Source organism: Portunus trituberculatus, chromosome 31 (genome assembly GCF_017591435.1).
Source record: "Portunus trituberculatus isolate SZX2019 chromosome 31, ASM1759143v1, whole genome shotgun sequence".
NCBI classification, from domain to species: domain Eukaryota; kingdom Metazoa; phylum Arthropoda; class Malacostraca; order Decapoda; family Portunidae; genus Portunus; species Portunus trituberculatus.
Genome location: NC_059285.1, coordinates 1,633,211 through 1,654,889, shown reverse-complemented (window position 1 = coordinate 1,654,889; position 21,679 = coordinate 1,633,211). Strand labels below are relative to the sequence as shown.

The 21,679-nt window shown below is 40.3% G+C and overlaps 2 protein-coding genes across 7 annotated transcripts in view; one reads left to right on the top strand and one right to left on the bottom strand.

The window, feature by feature from the left end:
- Nucleotides 1-13,502, top strand: part of LOC123511597 — a 23,270-nt gene extending 9,768 nt beyond the window's left edge. The window contains exons 12-31 of the mRNA XM_045267622.1: nucleotides 148-1,146; nucleotides 1,245-1,366; nucleotides 1,890-2,120; nucleotides 2,439-2,573; nucleotides 3,022-3,175; nucleotides 3,468-3,565; nucleotides 3,754-4,010; nucleotides 4,557-4,836; nucleotides 5,576-5,761; nucleotides 6,006-6,170; nucleotides 6,421-6,656; nucleotides 6,926-6,999; nucleotides 7,159-7,348; nucleotides 7,862-8,027; nucleotides 8,177-8,286; nucleotides 9,431-9,596; nucleotides 9,815-9,946; nucleotides 10,843-11,195; nucleotides 12,228-12,348; nucleotides 12,523-13,502. Of these exons, the coding sequence (XP_045123557.1) occupies nucleotides 148-1,146; nucleotides 1,245-1,366; nucleotides 1,890-2,120; nucleotides 2,439-2,573; nucleotides 3,022-3,175; nucleotides 3,468-3,565; nucleotides 3,754-4,010; nucleotides 4,557-4,836; nucleotides 5,576-5,761; nucleotides 6,006-6,170; nucleotides 6,421-6,656; nucleotides 6,926-6,999; nucleotides 7,159-7,348; nucleotides 7,862-8,027; nucleotides 8,177-8,286; nucleotides 9,431-9,596; nucleotides 9,815-9,946; nucleotides 10,843-11,195; nucleotides 12,228-12,348; nucleotides 12,523-12,717 (4,370 nt within the window). The 3' untranslated portion in view covers nucleotides 12,718-13,502. The remainder of the gene's footprint in view (nucleotides 1-147; nucleotides 1,147-1,244; nucleotides 1,367-1,889; nucleotides 2,121-2,438; nucleotides 2,574-3,021; nucleotides 3,176-3,467; nucleotides 3,566-3,753; nucleotides 4,011-4,556; nucleotides 4,837-5,575; nucleotides 5,762-6,005; nucleotides 6,171-6,420; nucleotides 6,657-6,925; nucleotides 7,000-7,158; nucleotides 7,349-7,861; nucleotides 8,028-8,176; nucleotides 8,287-9,430; nucleotides 9,597-9,814; nucleotides 9,947-10,842; nucleotides 11,196-12,227; nucleotides 12,349-12,522) is intronic.
- LOC123511528 (chitinase-3-like protein 1) lies at nucleotides 6,345-21,679 on the bottom strand. Of its 6 annotated transcripts, none has more exons than XR_006676856.1 (11): nucleotides 21,483-21,679; nucleotides 19,171-19,352; nucleotides 18,785-18,894; nucleotides 18,336-18,483; nucleotides 17,710-17,801; nucleotides 17,267-17,482; nucleotides 16,160-16,361; nucleotides 15,836-15,987; nucleotides 11,035-11,166; nucleotides 7,188-7,328; nucleotides 6,345-6,631 (listed from the first exon to the last, which is right to left on the bottom strand). XR_006676856.1 is itself a non-coding variant. In XM_045267504.1 (9 exons), the coding sequence occupies exons 1-8, from the start codon at nucleotides 21,574-21,576 to the stop codon at nucleotides 15,844-15,846; spliced, it is 1,188 nt and encodes a 395-aa protein (XP_045123439.1). In that variant the 5' UTR covers nucleotides 21,577-21,679; the 3' UTR covers nucleotides 9,689-11,166; nucleotides 15,836-15,843. The 6 variants fall into 6 exon arrangements, 3 of the variants coding, with proteins under 3 accessions (XP_045123439.1, XP_045123437.1, XP_045123438.1); XR_006676855.1 differs by having other exon boundaries at nucleotides 6,345-6,627; XR_006676857.1 differs by lacking the exon at nucleotides 11,035-11,166 and having other exon boundaries at nucleotides 6,345-6,627.

The window sequence follows — 21,679 nt, the reverse complement described above, 5'->3', positions numbered from 1 at the left end:
TATATAGGTAGATGCCATGTCTTGGCTGCCTTCCCTTGAAGGTACTTTTGTATTTACTTGGCATGTAGACTTTAAATTTTTTTTCAGTTCTTGGCAAAACTAAGAAAACTTATTCTTTAATTTGTAAAATGTTTCTCTAATTTCCAGAATTCTGCATAGACAATTCTGCCTCCTCAACCATCAGCAAAGATTCCAGAGTAAACTCACTGGTGTCTGAGGGAAGACCGGTTTCCACCACAGTCACTCTAGCCAGAGACCAGAGTGGAGAACAAACTCATGTGAAAGAGGTGGTTCATCAAGTTGAGGAACTAGAAGCCAGTATTCATGGTGCTAAGCAGCCTCTGGAAGCAAGTACCATCAGTTCTCTTCTGTATCGAGCACTGGCAACAAATGCACCCAATGATCTAGTGGGAAGGATTCTGCAACTTACCCAAGAAGCTCCTGTCTCATCTTCATCCCTCGAAATGACAGGACTAGATGCCAGTTTGGAAGTGATGAAACTTAGACAGATAAAGGAGGATATTGCAAAAGAGAAGCAGAGAGAGTCAAAAGCCTCTCATCCTCTTGGAAAAGAAAATAGAGGCAGGGAAGAAGGGATCAAGCCTACATCTGTTCCTGATAGAAAGCCCTTGCAAAGTATGACTCAAATTGATCAGTGCCCACCACTTGCACTATCTCACAAGCACACAAAATTGATGGCTTTTCGAACTAATTCTGGTCCAGAAACTATTTCTCAAACCTGTCAGGGAAAGAACGAATCTAATCCTGTGGAAACTCTGGAGGGGGCTCAATACGCATCCAAGCTTGTTGATGACACCACAAAGCTTATGTTGCCCAGTTTCAGTCAGGTCAGAACAACTGTCAAATCTTCTACTCCTTGCATCCCAGTCTCTGATTCTATATGCAGGGAACCCCTCTCCTCTGCCGCCAATAACCATCGTCCCCTTCCCAGGATGGGTGTCCGGTCTTCCACTAAAATGACAGAATTTGGAGTGTCAGTGTCCAGAGCAGAGAGTGAGATAGATTTGAAGACCACTACCTCTTGGCCAACAAGTGTGTCATCTCATCCAACCACCATCACAACTAACGCATATGCCAGGCCCAGTCACCACAAAGATGTACCTCAGTCTTCTACAAATCACATTGGTGAGTTATATCTCTTGGCTCAGTGAAAAATTTTCATTGTCTTGCAAACTTGTCATGATTCATTATTGGATCCCCATTATTGTCTTCATTGTTTCCAGGTATGAATGTTCCTCAGCATGTGATCTTCCCAAAAGCATGTGTGGGTATGGCCACCTACACCACCCTTCCCCTCCACAACTCTTCTTTACGCTGGCTTCAGATCTCCCTCAGTCTTATGAAGGTGAGCCATCATCTGAGTAGGTCCTGCCAGTTTTCTTGTCCAACTTTTTTGTAGAAATGCCATGCATAGAGTTATATGTTAAGGATGGATACACTATGCCCCTTGAGTCTAGTGGATGCTGGCACTAGGATGATCTGAATCAGTTGCTGTTTGTCCACAGAATCTAATTGAAAGGAGAGGGAGACCAATAGTAAAGGACTTTGAAAAAATGCATTGATTGAGAAATGTGGAAGTAAAAAGACCTGGTGCTGAGAGAGAGAGTTCACAGAGCAGATAGTGTTAAGATGCAGCAGTGTAAGACAACTGATGACAGATTCAAATTACAGGTTCTGAACTGCAAGGTGTAGGAAACTTAAAAGAATGTGCTTGTAAAGTAATGTTTGATGAGAAAGGAAAGGAATATTAAAACTATGCAATGTAAATCTAGTGATGCCACTCAAGAACAACAATGAGCTGGTGCTTCTTATTAGTTTCATTCCCACTTACATGTAAACAAAATTGATATAACTTGTGTTCTGCACAGGAAACCTTGGATGGCAGTGCATGTGTGGCTTCAGTGCTGCTCTTCCAGGAATCACATATGCTGAAGCCACAGGGTAAATGTGATGTGAGACTAGGAGTGTGCTGCCCAGTGGAGGGACAGCTAGAGGCCCTGTTAAAGATAGAAGTTGGGGAGCTGACACCATCTGGGACTCGTAACATGACCAAATCTACCCACACAGTTGTCGTTACTGCCACCATCATAATGCCTGAGGTAAGAAAGAGAAACCTTAAACATAACACGCTGTTACAAATGAATTTACTTAACATTTGTATGAGAAGATTTTTTGAGGCATTGTTGTGACCTCAGTACACATTTACATAACTGATAGTGACATTCATTCATTGCTTGTATCATTGACAAATTGTGATTGATTCCCTGCTCGATTACCACTTTATTCCTCAAAAACCTCACTCATTACACTTACTCTTTTCTTTCCTGTCAGTGCTCTGCCTCTCAGCTCCATCCAGTGCAGATAGAATCACCACACCCCATTGCAACTAAGTATTAATCCCAATCCTTTTGTCTCAGGTGGAGGTGCATTGTGAAGGTGGACTGGACTGTGTGGACTTTGGGGTGGTAGGGGAGAGCTGTTGTTTGTCCCATAACGTAACCTTGGTTAGCCATTTCCCGCAGCCTCTCCCACTCCTGTTGCAGCTCCATCAGGTAAGGAACTGATTACTATATCATGAATGTCTCTCTCACTACCATGCTGAATATTGTGTGGCTATAACTTTTATTTTCACAATTTTCATCATCATTGCTGCTGTCTGATGTTATTAACTTCAACTAAAGCTATTGAAGCAGAATTCAAAATTACATGATGACATTACTCACTACATTTATGTGGTCTATCATTTGTATTTTGTAAAAAGATTATAGAGTAAATAAAAAAATTGCATCACAAGTATCTCTGGATGAAATATTGGAAGCAGTTACTTTGAGAAAGTTTAATATTTCTTGATGAAAGTGTTAATGGTTATTTACTGTTCAGTTGTACTGAGATTTGGTACTAAATTTTCACTTTTATGTTCTTGAAAACATGACTTTGAAACTTACATTTTTCTACATTGGAGTTTTGTAATGTGAAATGACAAAGTAAACTTGAATGCAGGTGGCAGGAAGTGTCCCCATCTTTTGTTGGGAAGAAAACAAGAACAAGACAGGAAAGGTGGTATCGGCATCTCACTTATCATGTGAACTAGCTCCTTCCACCCCTACTACTTTCTCTCTCACCCTTAGAGCTCCACAACTTGAGGGAGTAGCAGGTGCGTGTCTAGGAACTGTGTGTGTGTGTGTGTGTGTGTGAGAGACTGGTGTGTATGATTGGTTGAGTGACTGTCAAACAAATGATAGAAGATAGGAAGAGATAAGTATTTTGATAGTTTCTTGCTCCTCAGAGGATGCAGGAGTTAATCTGGACATGAATGGTGTGTGTGTGTGTGTGTGTGTGTGTGTGTGTGTGTGGTGGGATGATGTGGTGTAGTTTGTGAATTATCATTATAGGGAAGAGCACCAATGGTCCTCTTATGTTCTGACTCCATGTTGATTTTACCTCAGTCCCCCAGAGTGGAAAGATACAAGTGGGGAGCATCTTCAATGTTCTGCTGGACAGCCCAGCACCTTCGTCCCTCACTCTGGCCTCCTACCCCATCAAGGTGAGTCGGTCTCCTCTCCACAAGCAATACAGGGGAGGTGTTTTATTTCATCCACATTATTTCAATCTACTGTGTTTTTTTGCCTGATTTTTTTTTTTTTTTTTTTTTTTTTTTTTTCATATCTATTTCTCTGTTTCTGTTATTTCTGTCTGTCACACTGCATGATAACCTTCCCTCTCCACCCTCAGGCTGCCATAGGTGTTATAGAACTGCAGATCCTGCGTACGCCTGAGCCTCTGGTTGTTGACACACACCCACATGAAAGTGGCACCACCCAATTCACCTTGAAGAATGCCTCGTCCTTCCCTCTCCACATCAGCCTTTCAGTCAAGGACAACTCCCAGGCTTTCTCTGTCCAGCCAGCCAGCCTCACCATGCCTCCTGGAGGCCATTCCTTCCCTGCACTACTCTTCACACCTGGTGCTTGTGTAGGCACACTCAACAGGTGTGCAAGTAGGACCAATTAAATGTGTATATAACAGCAGAGCAAAAAAGCAATTAAAAAGGCTGAGGTAGAGGAAAGGTGTGAAGATTAACTAAGATAATTATAATAGGGAAGGCACCTGGAATGAGGCTGGAAGCAGGAAGATATCCATGTTAGTTGTTAGTACAGAGGTGTGGGTGGTTCTGGGAAGTGGTGCCACAGGAGATGCTCAGGGCTGAGAAGTGTGAAGGAGACAAAAGGAAGTATTGGTGCTCAGGATGACAGAGGAGGCTGGGGTAGACGGAGGAGGAAGAGATACTGGAGGTAGATGGTGGTACTTTATAGGTGGTGATCTGGCCCAGCTATCTCAATGAGATTTTTTTATTATTATTATTATTATTATTATTATTATTTATTTATTTATTTATTTTATTTTATTTTATTTTATTTTTTTTTTTTCTCCCAAATTGCTTTTTGTATGCCATCAATTACAATATAGCATGTACATTTTTTTGTCCATTTGCATTCACCACTTCATCATTGTCCTGGTAACAATATCTTTCCTAGTGAATTGGTGATACAAGTGGAGCCAGAAGGCATGGAGTTCAACATAGCCGTATCTGGAGTCTGCCTTGCCCCGTCCTTGCCTCCGTCTCCTGCCGCGTCATCAGGCTCTAACTCATCCCACAGTACTGGAGCAAGCACCACTGCCTTGCCTCCTGAAGCTGCCACTGCTGCTGCTTCAGTTTCTGCTGGTGTCCCAGCCACACTGGCTTCCCCAACCAACAAACAGCTACAGAAGATTCACACGTCACTGGCAAAGTCCAGCAGTGCACCATTGTCTGAGGTGGGTTTTCTCTCTCTCTCTCTCTCTCTCTCTCTCTCTCTCTCTCTCTCTCTCTCTCTCTCTCTCTCTCGCTTCCCTAAAATGCAGATGATTTCATCCCTTTCATATTTAATTTTATCCAATCCTCTTCATATTTATAACTTAAAGTAAATTTTTGTCAAAAGTGTATTCATTTTTGCCATGGAACCCTTGAAAGGTGTTACAGAATCCTTGGGTTTCGTGGAACACACTTTGAGAGCCACAGCTGGAAGGTAAATTCATACAAATGTTTACCATCTTTGGTTTGTGCATTTGTGAACTTTCCACTTTCTGATTATTTTGCATTATAAAATGTGAAGAGCTTTTGCCTTGACTCAGCTATCCAACTTTTTATGGCTTTTATGATGTTTATTTATTATTTTTTTATGTAAGAGGAGAAAGCTGGCCAAGGGCAATAGAGTGAAAAAAAAAAAACCTACTTAGTTGCCAGCCCTCTTGCAGGTCTGAAAGAGTTATCCAAAAGAAAGAGATGAAACTTCCTTCTTAAATGAAGTCAAGTCATAGGAAGTTGGAAATATAGATGTAGGTAGGGAGTTCCAGAGTTTACCAGAGAAAGGTATGAATGACTGAGACAGAATAGGGGCCAGAGGAAACAGAAAGCCTTGTGCAGCAAGGCATGCGTTAGCATGAAAATAACCATAGAAGATGTGTAGATAGTTTTTAATGCTTGTGAAGTAATCTTATTCTTGGTATTTCTTAGGTGACCTCCAGCCCTCCTCTGAGTGAGAAGAATATTTCATCAGCCTTGCAGAGCAAACAATCTCGACTGGTGTTCGGAACAGTGGCTGTGGCCACCACAAGCTGCCTCAAATTGGTGCTGAGGAATAATTTCACCTCTCAGAATCTTCCTCTGTCTGCCACCATCATTGGCAGCCAGGCCTTCAAGGTGCAGTGGGCTATGTTCTTTAGAAGTGCTAAAGAATGACTTCTCATGATGAATTTTTATACATTTACTTGTTTTTTTGCAACCCTTTCATTCTTCATAGTATTCATCCCAGTGATGTAAAACTGTGTAGCTTTCCCAGTGTCACACTTGCCTGATATTGTTACTGGTGTAATGTTTGTCCCTACTGTGCTAAATGTGAATATCTTAAAAATGAGGGGAGTGTGATGTTGTGGTCCTAATTCAGGTTTGTGAGGATGGGAGTGAGAATGGCCAAGAGAAGATGAATATGGTATTGAAGCCATGTGAGGAGTTGGCTCTGTCAGTGCTGCTGCAACCCACAGCTGTGGAGTCGTTGTCTGCTACCCTTATTTTCCGCCACCGCAGTTCCAGTCATCCATTTAAGTGGAAGGTGAGGAAGATAAAGGATGTCAGGTTTTTGGGGGCTTAAAAAAAAAAAAAAAAAGTGTTACTAGTCTGTCATGAGTAGTTTCATGTTACTTGACTGACCAAGACTGGTTTGGCCCTGTATGATGCTGTGCCCTTTAGAGATGGTACTGTAGTCCCAGAATGATGGTAAAGTTGCTCCAGTACGTATCTTTATTTTCTGCATACAAATTGCATGATACAGTTAACAATATGCAAATTATTTTATTCACCAGATTCCACTGCAAGGATACGGAGGACAGGGGGAGTTGGTGGTGAAGGACAGCAGTGCAGGCAAGCCTTTCATCCTCAAGGATCTCTCCCCTGGATTACCAGCATCCTACAAACTTCCATCACAAACACTGGCCATCGTACTTTATTACTTATCCTCCAGATGTTCTCTGGTAAGCACCGTCAAACACCAGCACCAGCACCAGCACCATCTTGCTTGTAAGAGTAGAGAACATGTCAGGTACAGATACATAATTCATCTGATATAAAGTATGCAAGTTCCTCATGTTTCCTACGACTCAATTTTTATTTTATGAATGGCGGAGTTGAAATGTAGTGAATTTAATTAAGTATAGCTGGTGTTTATAGAGGAAACTAAAATGGAGAAAGAATGATATGGGTGTATGATTAGTGGAAGTTGATGAATCAGAACGAATTGATATTGAAATCTTTGGCAAAATTAATGGTTACAAGCTCATCATCAGTGATGGGTTATATTTCTGTGTCCAGAAATGTAGTAAGGTTGTTGGATGTTGAGAGGAAGGTGGGCGTGTGTCTGAACAATACCTGGAATAGGGGGAGTCGTGAGTAAGAGAAGAGGGAGAAGGGTGGAGAGCAAAGTAAATTTATTTTATTTTTAAGGAATGCTTGTAGTTGTGAAAGAGTTTGAAGATTCAGTATATTGGCTTTTGTATTCATAGAAGATGACTAGATGGATGGGATATACTCAAATATTTTTGCAGATAAGCAGTGTAAGGAAGTAGCAACAGACCTTTCAGTGCAGCCAACTCGAGTGGTAGTAGGTGCTGGAGAGACACATGAAGTGTACATTGTGGCCAACAGCACCCAGAGTCAGCTAGCGCGGACACCAGGCCTCATTGGGATGCTTCAGGTTGTTTCAGGGGAGAAGACCCTGTGGCATAGATACCAAAGGTGAGTGGAGTGGTGAACACTGAAGCATGTACTAAGGACTCCTGAAACTCAGGTGCAAGATTTTAGGATCATTACGGGATAGAATAAGATACTAGGCATGAGTGGTTGCCTTGAGCTTGAAGGGAAGTGTGGATGGCTCATCTCATTCCTTGCCATGATAGGTTCATGAGTAGCAAGCTCAGTGCTGCTACCTGGCCAGTCCTTTTATGAAGGGTGCGTGACAGTTAGGTGGTCAGGTGGTAATAAACTTAGCTGTGCGTGTCTCCTTGATAATTACCTGGCTGAGCGTATTGAAATCATGGATGTTAGTGTTCTGTAGAACACTTATGCTGCAAGTTCATTACCAGCCAGCCTAACATCTGCCAACACCATTCATGGCAAACTGGCCAGGTGGCAGGTGTGATCTCGCCCGACTGAGAAACCATGTCATGAGGTTAAAAAGTGGGAGGTCCACATTGTAATCATTTAGTGAGGTGCACTAATAAAGAAGTACTGATAATGTTGTTCTTTTAGGATGAAGAACAAGGAAGTGAAAGCTCGCCATATCAACAACCCTGACTTATTGAAAATCAACTGGTTGGAAAAGTTCAGTGAACAAAAAGGGCAGCAGGAGCCTGACATCCTGCCACCACAGCCTGAGGATGCTGTGGTGTTTTTCAATGCCTGCACTACTACACAGGTGGGGAGAAGACCAGCATTGGACTCTTTGTGGTTGCGTTAAGCATGTCATTGCCAGAGTGGTGTGGCTGTATAATGTTGCACCTGATAAGGATTATGAGCTGATGAATATTGATGTTTTAATACTGAAGCAAGTTAAATGCACTGCAGGTAGAGGTATGGGGTGAACAGCGGCCAAGTGAAGACCATTCACTCACTGTCTTTGCCAACCTGGCAGGGGAGCAAACAGTGGCAGATCTCACTATGACTCAGATTGAAAGGCAAGTGTCTCATTGTGTTTGTTAATTATTTTCGATGGAAACTATTAGTCTTGTGGAATTTGCATTAATACATCAGATAGCAGTAATAATTCATAAATGGAAGTCATTATGCAAAAAAATTAATACAATCATTTGCTGTTACTCTTTTTTATTTAAAATCTAAAAATGTAAATCTACTGTTGGGTTTCATTTACTTGAATAAGCATATCATTAATGTATGAAGATTGGTCAGAATTTTGCATGGTCTAATGCAGAGATTTTCAAATTGGGATTTGCAAACCATCAGAGGTTTGCAAGATTTCTAGGTGTACCTAAATGGCTGATCTAATAATATCTTTTGCAGTACCTTTGCATATTGAGTTAGAGGCAGTCACTAAATTAACATTCTGTAAGATTTCCAGGACTACTTAGATGGCTGATCTAATAATATCCTTTGCAGTATACAATTACATATCAGGTTAGTCTCAGTCACTAAATTAATATTCTGTTCAATGTCAGATTACTGGGGGTTCAAGTAGATGGTCTTATAACTCGGGGGTTCTTAACCTCTTCATTTTGGACAATAGAAAATAACTCCTGGCACCATATCTGGGCTGGAAAGTGGTGACTCTCTCTCTCTCTCTCTCTCTCTCTCTCTCTCTCTCTCTCTCTCTCTCTCTCTTCTTATTTCCATAGAAAGTTATTTTTCTTACTAGGCACATACATTATGAAATAAACCCACACAGATTTTAGAGAGAAAAATTTATAGTTTACCTGCTGTTGGCCATTTTCTGAAGATGATAAATGACACAATTTTCATATTTATGGTGAATTAATCTATAAGAAAATAAATGAATAAAATAAAATTATTGCTTGCAGGGTGCATTGGTACTTATCCTTGTATAAGCCAATCGTACACCTTTGTAATAATAATGATGAAAGTCAAGTAAACCATTGTATCATATATGACTTACATTCTGAAAGATTTCATACAGTATCTGGGAAAAAAATCACCATGTAAGCCTAACGTAGCCATGACACAGTGCGTGTCACGAGTGCTTCAATGACGCAAAATGTCCTTGTGTTCAAGGGGTTAATGAGAAAAAGGTTGAGACCACAGGATCTAAAGTTTACAATATCATGTTTTGTCTTCCTTCCTTTCCAGAGTGGGCAGCTGTGATTCTAATAAAATGCAAAGCATTCCCAGCCAGCTGTCATCCTCTTCTGCTACATGGGATGTCTTGCCTCAGACAATGAGTGTGCAGTGTGGTGACACTTCTCCACAAGTGTTTTTTGTTGTCAACTTCACAAACACACAGCAGATGCTCGAGGTATCCACCAAGATTTGGATTTGTCCATAGTTACTTTGTCTGGCACAAAATTGAAATACAAATATGAGGTGTTAGTGAAAGATTCTTGGAAGTGTATTACAAGTTTTTATTGTTTTGTAATGAGCAATCATGCATGTGCAAGAAAGAGCGAGATGTATAAAAAGTTCAGAAGTGCATTGATACTGTACATGTCAGTGATAATATTGTTTGTGTTCCAGGTGAGCAGCACCTGCAGCTGGTTACAGATTGAGCCTCAAGAAGCTGTGTTATTGGGGTACAGCACTGTGAGGCTGTGTGTGATGGCCTGTCCTCCTCATACTCTTGCCTCACCTGTCACTCATTCCCTCAAAGTTAGTTGAAAATAGTTCTGCAATGCCTTATCAATATATATGCCAATGTAGTTTCTTAAAATATGAAGGGGAATCAGTGATATTGCATCTAAAATGTATTCAGAGTTGGTGGGATGTCAGATATCAGCATAGTGAATTACTTGAATCTACATTGTCTGTGGAAAGTATGCATTTCGCTCCAAGAAAGACATCCAAGGAGACTGATACTGTTATGAAACATAAGGTTTTGAAGGATCTGCTTCATGCGAGTATCAGTCACCTTGAATGTCTCTTGGCTTCCATGATGTTGGTTTTCTTAGAAGAATGGTATCTGAAGGGAGATTGTGAGCAACTCCAACTAGGCAACAAATGGTGCTTTCATGTCACCCTTATACCTAGAAATATTTTCCATGCCAAAATTGTCCTTTCCTTCATTGCTGAGGTTGACTGGAGCCATCCAAATACTTGTACTATAGCAAAAAAAAAAAAATAGGAAAGCTGGGAAGAGAAAGAGGAGAAACGGCATAGTGGAATGGAAACAAGTGTGACAAATCCTCTCTCCACTACACCTCACAAAGTATTGGGGCTGGAATTGTCAGTTGCCTTACAGACCCCCACCCCACATGCTCATGACAGCAATGCCAGATGTATGAAAAATGTGTACTTTCTTTCCACAGACACTGTAGGGATAGACCAACACAAGTCAAAGCTTTTGAAATGAGAAGTGGCAAGCAGGGAAGGCATGAATTAGTCAGAGAGCAGGAGTATAGCTAGATCAAAGATCAGGAAAAGTCAAGAATGCTAAACACATGGGTTATCCTGTGATGGAATAATCATCTTGACATGTGTTTTATGCTAGCATGTAAGTAGCCTTGCAAGTAATGTAATGTTAACATGTTCAAAAATCTCCATACCAGGTCATGGGAGAGAATGAAAGCCGCAGTGCCACCATCACCCTGTTACCAGCCACGAGGAAGGCCACTGCAACTCATGTCAAATCAAGTCAGCCTGTCTCTGCTGCCACTCCCCCTCCTGTAACTGCCAAGCAAGGTCCAAGAAACCCCCAACAGTCCATGGCTAACAACCTACAGCCTGGTTCCATTGCTCACCTGTCTGCCACCACAACCATATCTCAGTTGAGGGCTTCTGGAAAGTCCTGCCAACCACCACCACACCAGCCATCCTCTGCTGCCAGTATTCCTCATCGCCACACCCAGGGCATCACTGCAGTCAAGACTCAGCTGCCAGTTTCAAACATGAAGAGTCAGAGGTGAGTGATGTAAGTTTTCAATGAAAACTTGGGCCTTTTTTCAGTTTATCACATCCATCAAGCATATAACACATAAGAACTGCCAACACATTCTCTCACTACTGGCTTTTCAGATTCATTATAACTGCATGCACAAACACATAGGGCATTCATTGCATACTTGGTCTATATTTTGCTCAAAAGCTATTAGTCCTGGACAGGTTTCCATTATTACATTCAATGTACTTACCCAAAATGTGTTTTCCTTTAGTGGATTTCCAATAATGAAACCTTCTTGTCATTCACTGCAACTCACTTCAGTTTTTAACAATATGACAACATTCTCTCTCTCTCTCTCTCTCTCAAACTCCTCCTTTTCATCTGTTTTGTGTTGTATTCTCCCAGGATGACATTGCCTCAAGTGGTGAAAAGACAGACTATATGATTATTAACTTGGTTTCTTGAATTGTATTTCATGGAACATTTTAGAAGTATTTGGATACAATGTATGTAGGACCAAAGTGCAGCAGGGTGTGTTGGAATGTTACTGATGTGGACAAAAATGAAACTGGAATGGGAAGTATATGTTTATGCTTGCTTATTAACCTGAGATAGAGATAGTGGGTTGTAAATATTCTGTAGGCTGGGCCTTTAACACATTCTCTGCGATTGGCAGCACAGCAAGCTCTCCCGCACTGTGATACAAATAAATTATCATGTCAGTGCTGGTCAAGCCAGCAAAGTGAGAAGAGCAGAGTGTTGTATGGGAGAACACCCAAACGAACTGGCAACCTCAGAGTGTTTGCCCATTGGTGGGTTGCATCACATACCGTGAAAAATCTGACTTTTGTAATACAACCCACTGATGGACATGCTTTATTTGTCGATATTCAGTGCGTCTATACTGTCCTCTTATTTGTCGATATTCAATGCATCTCTATATTTGTACTTTTTTTTTTTTTTCCTTTCCTATATTTTTGTTAAGACTATGTGCTGAATATTACATTTTTTGCATAATTTACGTATCTTTTGTATTTTGCCGTCTTCCTAAAGGCAACCTCAGAAGACCCTTGTACAGCTTGAATCTGATGATGTGAGCTTCCCAGACACAAAGACTACTAAGGAGAGCTACGTTAAGGTCACACTGAGGAATCTTGACAAAGTAGATCATTGTGTAAGTATAAACTTAAAGTTCTTATTGTCCTTGAAGCTAATGTTTTGTTCTCCATTTGTATTTATCTTCTTCTTGCTTGTATTTATTTTCTTCTCACATATAAATTACTAAAACTGTTAGTAATTTATATCTGCACTATGCACTACAAAGTCAACCTGTTTCTGTTGTTTTCAGGTGCAAGCAGAAGTAACACAGGGCCCATTTATGGTAAGACACACACGCTTCACCATAAAATCTGGTCATTATGCATGTGTGCCGGTGTACTTCAGACCAACCAGTGCAGAGCTGTGCACAGGTTATTTGCAAATAACTGTTGTAAAGGACAAGTTCATGTTGCCTGTTTGTCTCTCAGGACGAGCTCTGCCTTAAGGTAAAACGTTGCTTGTTGGTTAATTGGCCATATTAACTTTATGTTGCTTAATTCCTAAACAATCTGTGATAACTTAGTAATCCTTTTTACACACTTTTTTTTTTTGAAAGCAGCTGTGGTTGCTCCATTAGTGATGCTTTTAGAGGAACAGGATTTGGCACTTGGTTCTTAGTTAGTGATTTACCCATAGTCCGTTGGCTTGAATCTAAACAATTCAAGCTAAATATAGTTTATATTAAGTTCTGCAGCTATTTAATTAGGGATAGAGGCTGGATAAATTATCACAAGTAATTGAATGCACTAATTGCTCATATAAGAAGTCTACTTAAGAGAATATGTATACATATTTTGTGCCATTGGCAGGAATGAACTAATGTAAAATAACAGCACCCAGCCCCACTGTATATGCCATGAAGCCTGATTCTCAGTGCTTTATTGATTATGAAACAGACAGTAAAGGCTGGTTCACATGTATCAATTTGTGACTGATATTTTACACACGTAGAGTTTCTGACTCATCCCTTCTAGTCGGAAAGTGTCAGATGTAGCGCCTGGAAAATATTGACTAGTTGGCGCCTTGGCGGGAAGTGAATGTAAACAAACAGCTACCTGCCAAGGTGTCGTCCTCCAGTAACGATGCTGAAGCTGTGGTTGCTCTTCTTTTGGTGTAATGGAAGAGTCAACAGAACAGAAAATGCCTGTGGATACATCTCTGGCTAAATAGAAGGAAAGAAAGGAGTGTCTACCACACTCTAAAGTAGCCTACATTTCTCTCATAAGACTATGCACAATTGTGATCAAATTAAATCCTGACATGTCTTCAATCCTTACCTCCAACAACACCCTGCATTGAAGGAAACTTCTTCTAGAGTGGCAGCTATTTCATCAAACTGATTTGCAAGCTTTTTTTTTTACTGTGCAATTCATTTCTGGGGTCCCAGATGTTTTTTTTTTTTTTTTCCCCTCACCAACTCTAGCATCATCTCCATATTTGGAGACCACATTTTCAAGGCTTACTCCTTGATGTCACAACATAAATAGTCACAAATTGACTAGCAAGACCAACTTGTTGGTCTTGTTTTGCAACTGCTTTCTGCAGTCACAAGGTATCAATTCTGAGTCAGAAATTCTACACATGTAAAATATCAGTCGCAAATTGGCATGTGTGACCTTGCTTTAACAAAATAGTCCAACATTAGTATTATGGATGTTTCCTCTGTAGAAATGTTGAGAAACTCAAAAACTAAAATAGCACAAAAATGAGGTTGCTATAGTGGTCAGTGCAGTGACTAAATGCAGTTGCTATAGTGGTCAGTGCAGTGACTTAATGCATCATTGCATTGTTTAAAGAAACAGTGTGAACAAAAAAAAAACTTCCCTGCCACGTAGGTGCTGGGACCACTTAAGTGCAGGTTTCTTTTGTGGTCATTTTATGAAAATGCCTCTGATCCTATTGCAGGTAGAACATTCCTTAAGGTCCATGTGAGTGTCTGTGGCAGGGCCAAGTGCCAACAACCCTGAAATTTGATTAGTGTAATCAGTTCTATAATATCCCTGCTATTCTGGAGACTTCAGTAATGTTAGTATAGATGTTAGTGTGTTCCCTGTTAACATCAGTCATAGCAGCGTTAACATCAGTCATAGCAGCGTTATACCTCATCAACCACTTAGTATGAAGGTATTTATTTGTTTAAGCAAACAACTTTAAAATTTTTAATGTCAGTTTTAAAACTGAGTGTTATTCTTTGTAGATGAGTAGTTACCTATGCAAACACTTGATATTTACCAAAAGGTGAATGTGGTGACTGTAGCTGACAAGGTATATATACACTGCTATGACTTAATAAACAGGGTGCATAATACAGCTGTGCTCACATTCCTATATTCTGGATAACAAAAATTGTTGAATAAATTACACTATCAATTTTTTTGAGTGGCGGACACTGGACTCTTCTTGCTACCAACTACTCACACAGACCTGCTAGTATAAAAAGTAGAACTTCCTCTTGTGTAATTGTTATTGGTCTTGAGGATCAAAGAATGTATTATTATTATTACAATAAACATAATACCCTTTAATAGTATCATCTTACCTTTTATAACTATTTTTATTATTATATCCATTTCTAATCTGCTACTGAGACATAGATTATCACTGATTAAGCTGGTGTCTTCAGTCAGCCCCTTCTCTATTCACCAACACATTGGTTGACCTCTCAAAAGGCAGCAAGTTTTACTTCCCTTGGTTTTTACATCACTACATGAAACAATGATACAAGATTGTGAATCAGATTAAAAGAATACCAGAACTTAGGTTCTCTCTCTCTCTCCATTTTTTATCAGTTCCACTGCTGGTTTAGTTCTGTGATGTGTCCAGGTATTCACCATGTGTACTGCCAACATGCTGTTCCTTTGCATGGTGCTTCAAGCTCATTGCTAATGTGGAACTTTACCAGAAAGTATTATTTCCTAAATGCTTTGCTGGTATATTGAGTCTCAAGAGTTATGAAATTCTGCAAGATGTTTCTTTGGGCTGTCATATTTGTCATCACATCTGATCGCAGTACAGAGGTACCTCACCTCCAGAACAGCTAGTAATGCATTGATAAATGTCGTCAGGGACATCAGCGTATGCCGTCTTGCTGTCAGTTAGATGTCTTTATGATAACAATGTAAATAATTTGTTTATTCCAGGTGAGAGGTGAACAAAAGTGTTTTAAATAGGATATGTGCTGCATGGACCACAGTGTGTGTCCGACTTGCTCTCCCAAACACAGACCTGGAGTCCACGAACAGATTTAATCTATTTCATACAAAGTATATACAGTGGATCTTCAGTTACTTTTTTTTAGAGTATTAGAAGAGCTGTTAAGCTTCTACCCATTAGTGGAACAGGCAATTTTATTTGTAGTGGTACCCATATTAGTATATCACCACCCAAGTGCATCTTTGGTGTTACCACCTAGAGCCTGGGCATCATGGTGACATGTAGGTAACTTTAAACCACTCTAATAAATTACTTAGTTTCAAGGCCACTTATCAATTAGGGATAACATCACAAGACTAGCTTAAAGATTCATCAAAGTTGCAAACTGGTGAACAAGAAACAGTACATACATATCTGTTCATAATCCAAATCTGCTCAATACATCCTTGGCAGCCCTCAGTAGTGGAAATGTGGTGACCTCAGGGCACAGGCCACCCCAGTCATCAGAGTTCAAGTCAAGGACAGCCACTCCAGCCAGGCCCTCTGCCACCACTAGCTGAGCCTGATGTAACAATATTACATAAATGAGTACAGAAAGGAAAGGGAACCCACTGGGTTTACTGGAAGACAACCTCCTGGAGGAAGGAGTCAAATAAATATCAATGACTATAGACTAAAATCAATCAAATCCTATTGCATTTTTAAAGCTCAATTTACAATTTTATAAGACTCACCTTCTCTTTCACACTGCTCTCATCTTCATATGATATCCAATCACAGCTATTCCAGGCATATGGTACTCTGCTTGCTTCGTCCCAGTGCCATGCAGAGCCCTTCTGTACAAATGTACAGACCTGTGGGTGTGTCATCCGTCCCTCCATCAATCCCAGCCCTACAGCTGGTGCTCCTACCCGAATCCATGATGAAGAGAGCAACCTGAGGAGAATCATTGAATACACACGTACAAATAAGGATAAGGGGAGAAACTGCAACCGTATGTAGAATTTGTTTGTGTGTGGCAAAGTTGTGCGCTTGCACTTGTAGTTGTTACATAAGGGAGATCCAACTTACTCAAATGTGCGTGTGCTTCTGTGAATCCGATTTTATCCTTTTTATCTACATGCAGTCAGCTGGCTGTATTCATATATTCAGCAATAATTTCACAATACTCTGTTTATGCAATACATTACTACAATCTACCAGTATTCCTCAGCTCTAAACATTAGCACTTACTGTTAACTTTTAGGAGCTCTAACTACTTGAGGCTCTACCTCTGGTCAAGTAGAATCTTTATGGCACCATGATGTCCAGTGCCACAGAGAACACACACTTGACAGCATATAAAGATGCTAAACTAGACACTGTAGTCAAACCTTTACACCAACAGGCTAACTTTAGCACTCTTGTCTTTCTAGTGCTCTACTCTTTCCTTGCTCAATTATCTAAGCAGCCCATGGCTGGTCTCTCCTCATTCAGGGCTTGATGTTTTTCATTGAAAAGAAAGATTCTTTGTTCACCTCAGAGAGAGAGCTGTCTCTGAGTCAGGTATCCCCCCACCACTTCCCAGCCCAGATACGGTACCGAGGAGCTGTTTTCTATTGCCCAGAGTGAAGAGTTTAATAGCTTACTCTTTGGTCACTTGACATGAAAATAAAAGGCTTTAAATATTATGGAAAGTATCAAATTTAGTAAATATAGTATTAAATATTTGAATTAAATGGAAAGTATCAAATTTGGTAAATACATTATCTGATATTTGAATTAAGTCAAAATAATACACGATGAAGCAATAGCATCATGCTGAGGCTTCACACTGCAACAAAACACACCCCACCACTCACTTCCAGGTGTTGGCATATGTGGGAATAACAACCACCAGTTTCTCACGGGGTAGACCTTTGCTCAGCCAGTGCTTCACCGCCCATTCTGTGTTGAGAGTTGCCCAGTGGCCGTGCTCTGCCTTCTGCGGTTTTAGAGGAGAGCCATGGCCAGTGAAGGGCAAGGAAGAGCGGTAGGTGTGGAAGTCGTAAGAAGCCAAACTCACAAAATCAACTGTTCTGTGGAGAAAAGGACAATAAGAATAGATATGATGAATATCCCTTTGGTAACCTTACTTATTTTTTACAATGTTAACTGCATGATTCATCAACAAGTAAACAAGGCTGCTTCATCAAGTATGGAGCCAACTTTACATAGGTATTTATTAATAAACCCACACAAAAACTATGAATAAAGTACCACAACACAATACCAAGGACAAGCTGCATATCAGCCAGGTACTTACCGGTTTATGATTGTGACGTCATATGCATGATCGATGGGATCTTGTGAGGCTGACACTGCCATCGACAGAGTGAAGGGTGGATGCGAGGCCAGCTGTAAGAGGGAAATCATCAGTGTCAATATTATTACTGATACAGATACATGTGGGGAAACAAGCATGAGAAATATTTTCAACTCATTAGAACCTGAGGCTCCAGTACTAGTGTAGTCTCAAATGCACAAGAACTTTAGAAATGGCTAGACTCCTATCCAGAATCAGAGTGTTTGATATGCACATTGAAAACAAAACAAAATTGTGATAGCCATATCTGATTTTGGAGTTCATATTTCTGGAGAAGAACAGAAATAATACTCTGGCTACTCTTTCACATCATAAAAACATTATGTGATGACTTCTAAACTTAATTACAGGTGTTTAAAATGGGACACCTTCAGCACCACATTACAGTTACTATTGAGAAGTGTCATACATAATAAGCATAATAAACTTGTAAGCAGTTTTCAGCAGGACACTAAATACCTAACACAAAATTACATAAATTCATAATTACATAAAGACTGAGGCTCACAGAATAACATACCTAGTAAAGAAATAAGATTCTCATGGACTACAAGAGACAGACTAACCTGGAGGGCATTGTTGAGCTGAAGGAGGAGGAGAGAAACCTGCTGCACCGTGGCATGTCTCCATGGAGGCCACATAGGAGGTTGCCAGGCTACCTCAAGGCCATCAAAGTTCAAAGTATGCAAGAATTTTCTTGTATTATAGGCGAACCTATTGGTGGAGGGAGTGGGTGACCAAAAGATATTATGCTAGCCAATAAAGGAATTTAAACAAATTACACTGTACACATAGAGATCCATCCCTGGTCTAGGATACTTAAGCAATCAGTAAATTTAATCAGCAACAAAAAGCCCAAAAACTATTCAAATATGTGTTCTTCCATGTTTGTCAAGTATGGGGAAATCCTTCTCAATAATTATTCTACGCCGAGCCTTTTCTCTTTTGATCATGCAGCCCAATAATTCAAACTACATTAAGTCAATGAAAGAATGGAGTACACCACCACACTCACACAGCCACAGCTTGAGCATCCTGGATCAGAGTTGTCCAGTTCCCTTCCACTCTCACCATCACCTGAAGCTTTGGGTGCTGCCTCTTGAGGGACACCACTTCCTTGTACACCTGAGGACACAACACCAAGGATGAGATTACATTGGAAACACACACACACACTCAATTAACCAACCCATTCTTCACATATCTAGTCCTTAAATTCTATCACAAGTATACTTTTTCATTATGAATTCATCTAGATCTTAAAACTTAATCTTCCACTGTGAAAGTATCTACACAAGTCCTTCCTCGTATTCCTATAAGAAGGCAAACACGTGGCTCTTGAGATCCCTGTAGTATATAACTCTTACATAGTATAAGTCCTTTACTCAAAACACAAGTCACCTCAGTGTGTCCCGGAGTGCAAGGCTGGATGGTGGTGTTGTGCACGACAGCTGAGGAGATGACAATATGGGTGCACAAGCTGGGGTCGAGGGCTGAGAGGGGCAAGGATGGTGGGGGACGCTGGCCAGGGCACTGGAGGTTGTAGTGACACAGAAGCTTCTTGGGTGTTGTGGTCACCTTGGCTGCAATCAAGTGAGTTTATAGAAGGTGACACTGGAAGATGCTATTCGGACCCACTCCATACCAGTTAAATGATAACAGGTCCATCAGACTTTCATCCTCTTCAAACCTCATACAAATTGATCAGTCCTCCATTATATATTTGTACAATGCAAAAGATCATATTAATCATTGCTGTAGGCATGAAATCCTTTAGTACAAGATTGTTTTTGGGATTTTCCTGTCTTTCAATATATCAAATACATGCTTCATCTTTTCTCCCGTGGACTACAAAATGTCTTACTAGCAAACCAAACTACCTGCTATGCTTCAGTCTTGCTCATGTCACACCAAGAAGTTCTTCAAAACGGTGTGACTAAACATTTCAATCTAGTATGGTCTTCCTCCCCCTTAACACCCCACAAACTTGCCCCTCATTTAAGTCTCAACGATAATTGAGAAGGTTAGGCAGGGACACAGCGAACCACTTCTAACAAGCAATGAGGCCATATCTTACTTAATCACACTCTGACACAACTCATGTTATAAAGATTTGAGATGTGGCATTTTGTTTTACTACGCACTTAACATAATTAGCTACACCACCAACTATACATGGTTTTGAAATTAATAGCACTTCTCTGTCCAAAGTATAGTTTTCATATACCTATGTATATATTTATTTATATTTTAGTCTCTCTCTCTCTCTCTCTCTCTCTCTCTCTCTCTCTCTCCTGAGCGCGAGGGCACACAATCAAATAAATTGCTCAAAACTCCCTACGTGATGCATGACAAGGAGGTTGTATTCAGCCTCCTTGGTGCACGAACTTTGAAAAGGTTGGGAGCTATCTGGTCTAAGGCTCATCAATACCATGGAAGATGCCCAGGATTTCCATGCATTTCTGAATGCTTATCTGCAAAATACTGTGAAATGCGCCTCATAGTACAAACTGAAACTGTTCTGCGTAAAACTAAATAAAAACGTGAATAACTTTCATTTACAAATATTAACTGGTGAGTAATTTATGGTAGTACTGCAGTTAAGCCGTTAAACATCAAACACTGATGTTTCAAGAAAAACTAGATTATTACTGATCACGTGTTCTTGCGGCTCATCAGCATGCAGATCTGTGCTGTTATCTCCGGCTTACACTGAGTCACTGTTGACAGCACAGATACCACGATGGCGAAGTGACCCACCTACACCATATCACTCACTCCTGCACAATACTGAAGTTACTCTTACTGCATTATAAGGAACTGATAATCAAGTACCACTTTGATAAAGAACAATTATCATTTATTACTACTGCAACAACTGTAAACTATCATTTAACACGTATGGTACACATACCTATCTGCTACGTATATCATTACAATGATAAACTATCACCAATACAGAACAAAACAACTATTACAACTATCTGGCGACTCTCAATTAACAAATTTAAATTACAACTACGTACGCTTACGTCCCCTGACCATCACCTTTCAGAACACACGCAAAACAAGACACTTACTGAAGCACCACTCAAATAAGGAACAAGCAATGACATAGGTACTATCATAATTGTCTAGTAATTAAGTTAACCATCAATTAACAATTACCGACCGACCCATTCATTATACATTCGTGCCTAACTAATAATCACATAAAATCATATTAATACACCTAATGTAATCGAATACTATAATTACTACTACCATTACTACCTAACAACTATTAACAGCCAACTACCTATCTGGCAACTTTGTATTACCAGGCAGATAACGACGCACACTATCAAACAAACTATCTCTCAGTTACGCCGCAACTTCCGCGAGACCATTAATGGTACATTGTTATCATAAACAAATGAAAACTACCAATATAACTACCTGGCAACTATACACACAAACAAACACACACAACTACACCCACATTACTCAAACAGCTGATTAGGTCGTCTGATAACACAACTACGCACCAATCCTATCTTATAAAACTATTACTATTGCCCCATTATAAAAGAACAAACTATCACCACTATTTTAATCATCAGGCAACAATAATACAAAATAACAGTAATAATAATAACTACCCTTAAACAGTCGATTTGCTCATCTGATTCTACACTCAATGACCTTTAGTTAATTCAGTCAAATCCACGTACCTTGACTAGAGATGGAGTGGGCGGTGGCAGCAGCGTAACACCTCACCACCACCACCACCACCAGGACACACGCTGCTCGCCACATGGTCAACATGTCACGTCAACTTCATAGTCGCCGCCACACTACCACTCAGCCTCCCTGCCCACACCAGTGTCCTGCCACGCCTCCCCTGCTACTGGCGAGAGTCATCCCGAGA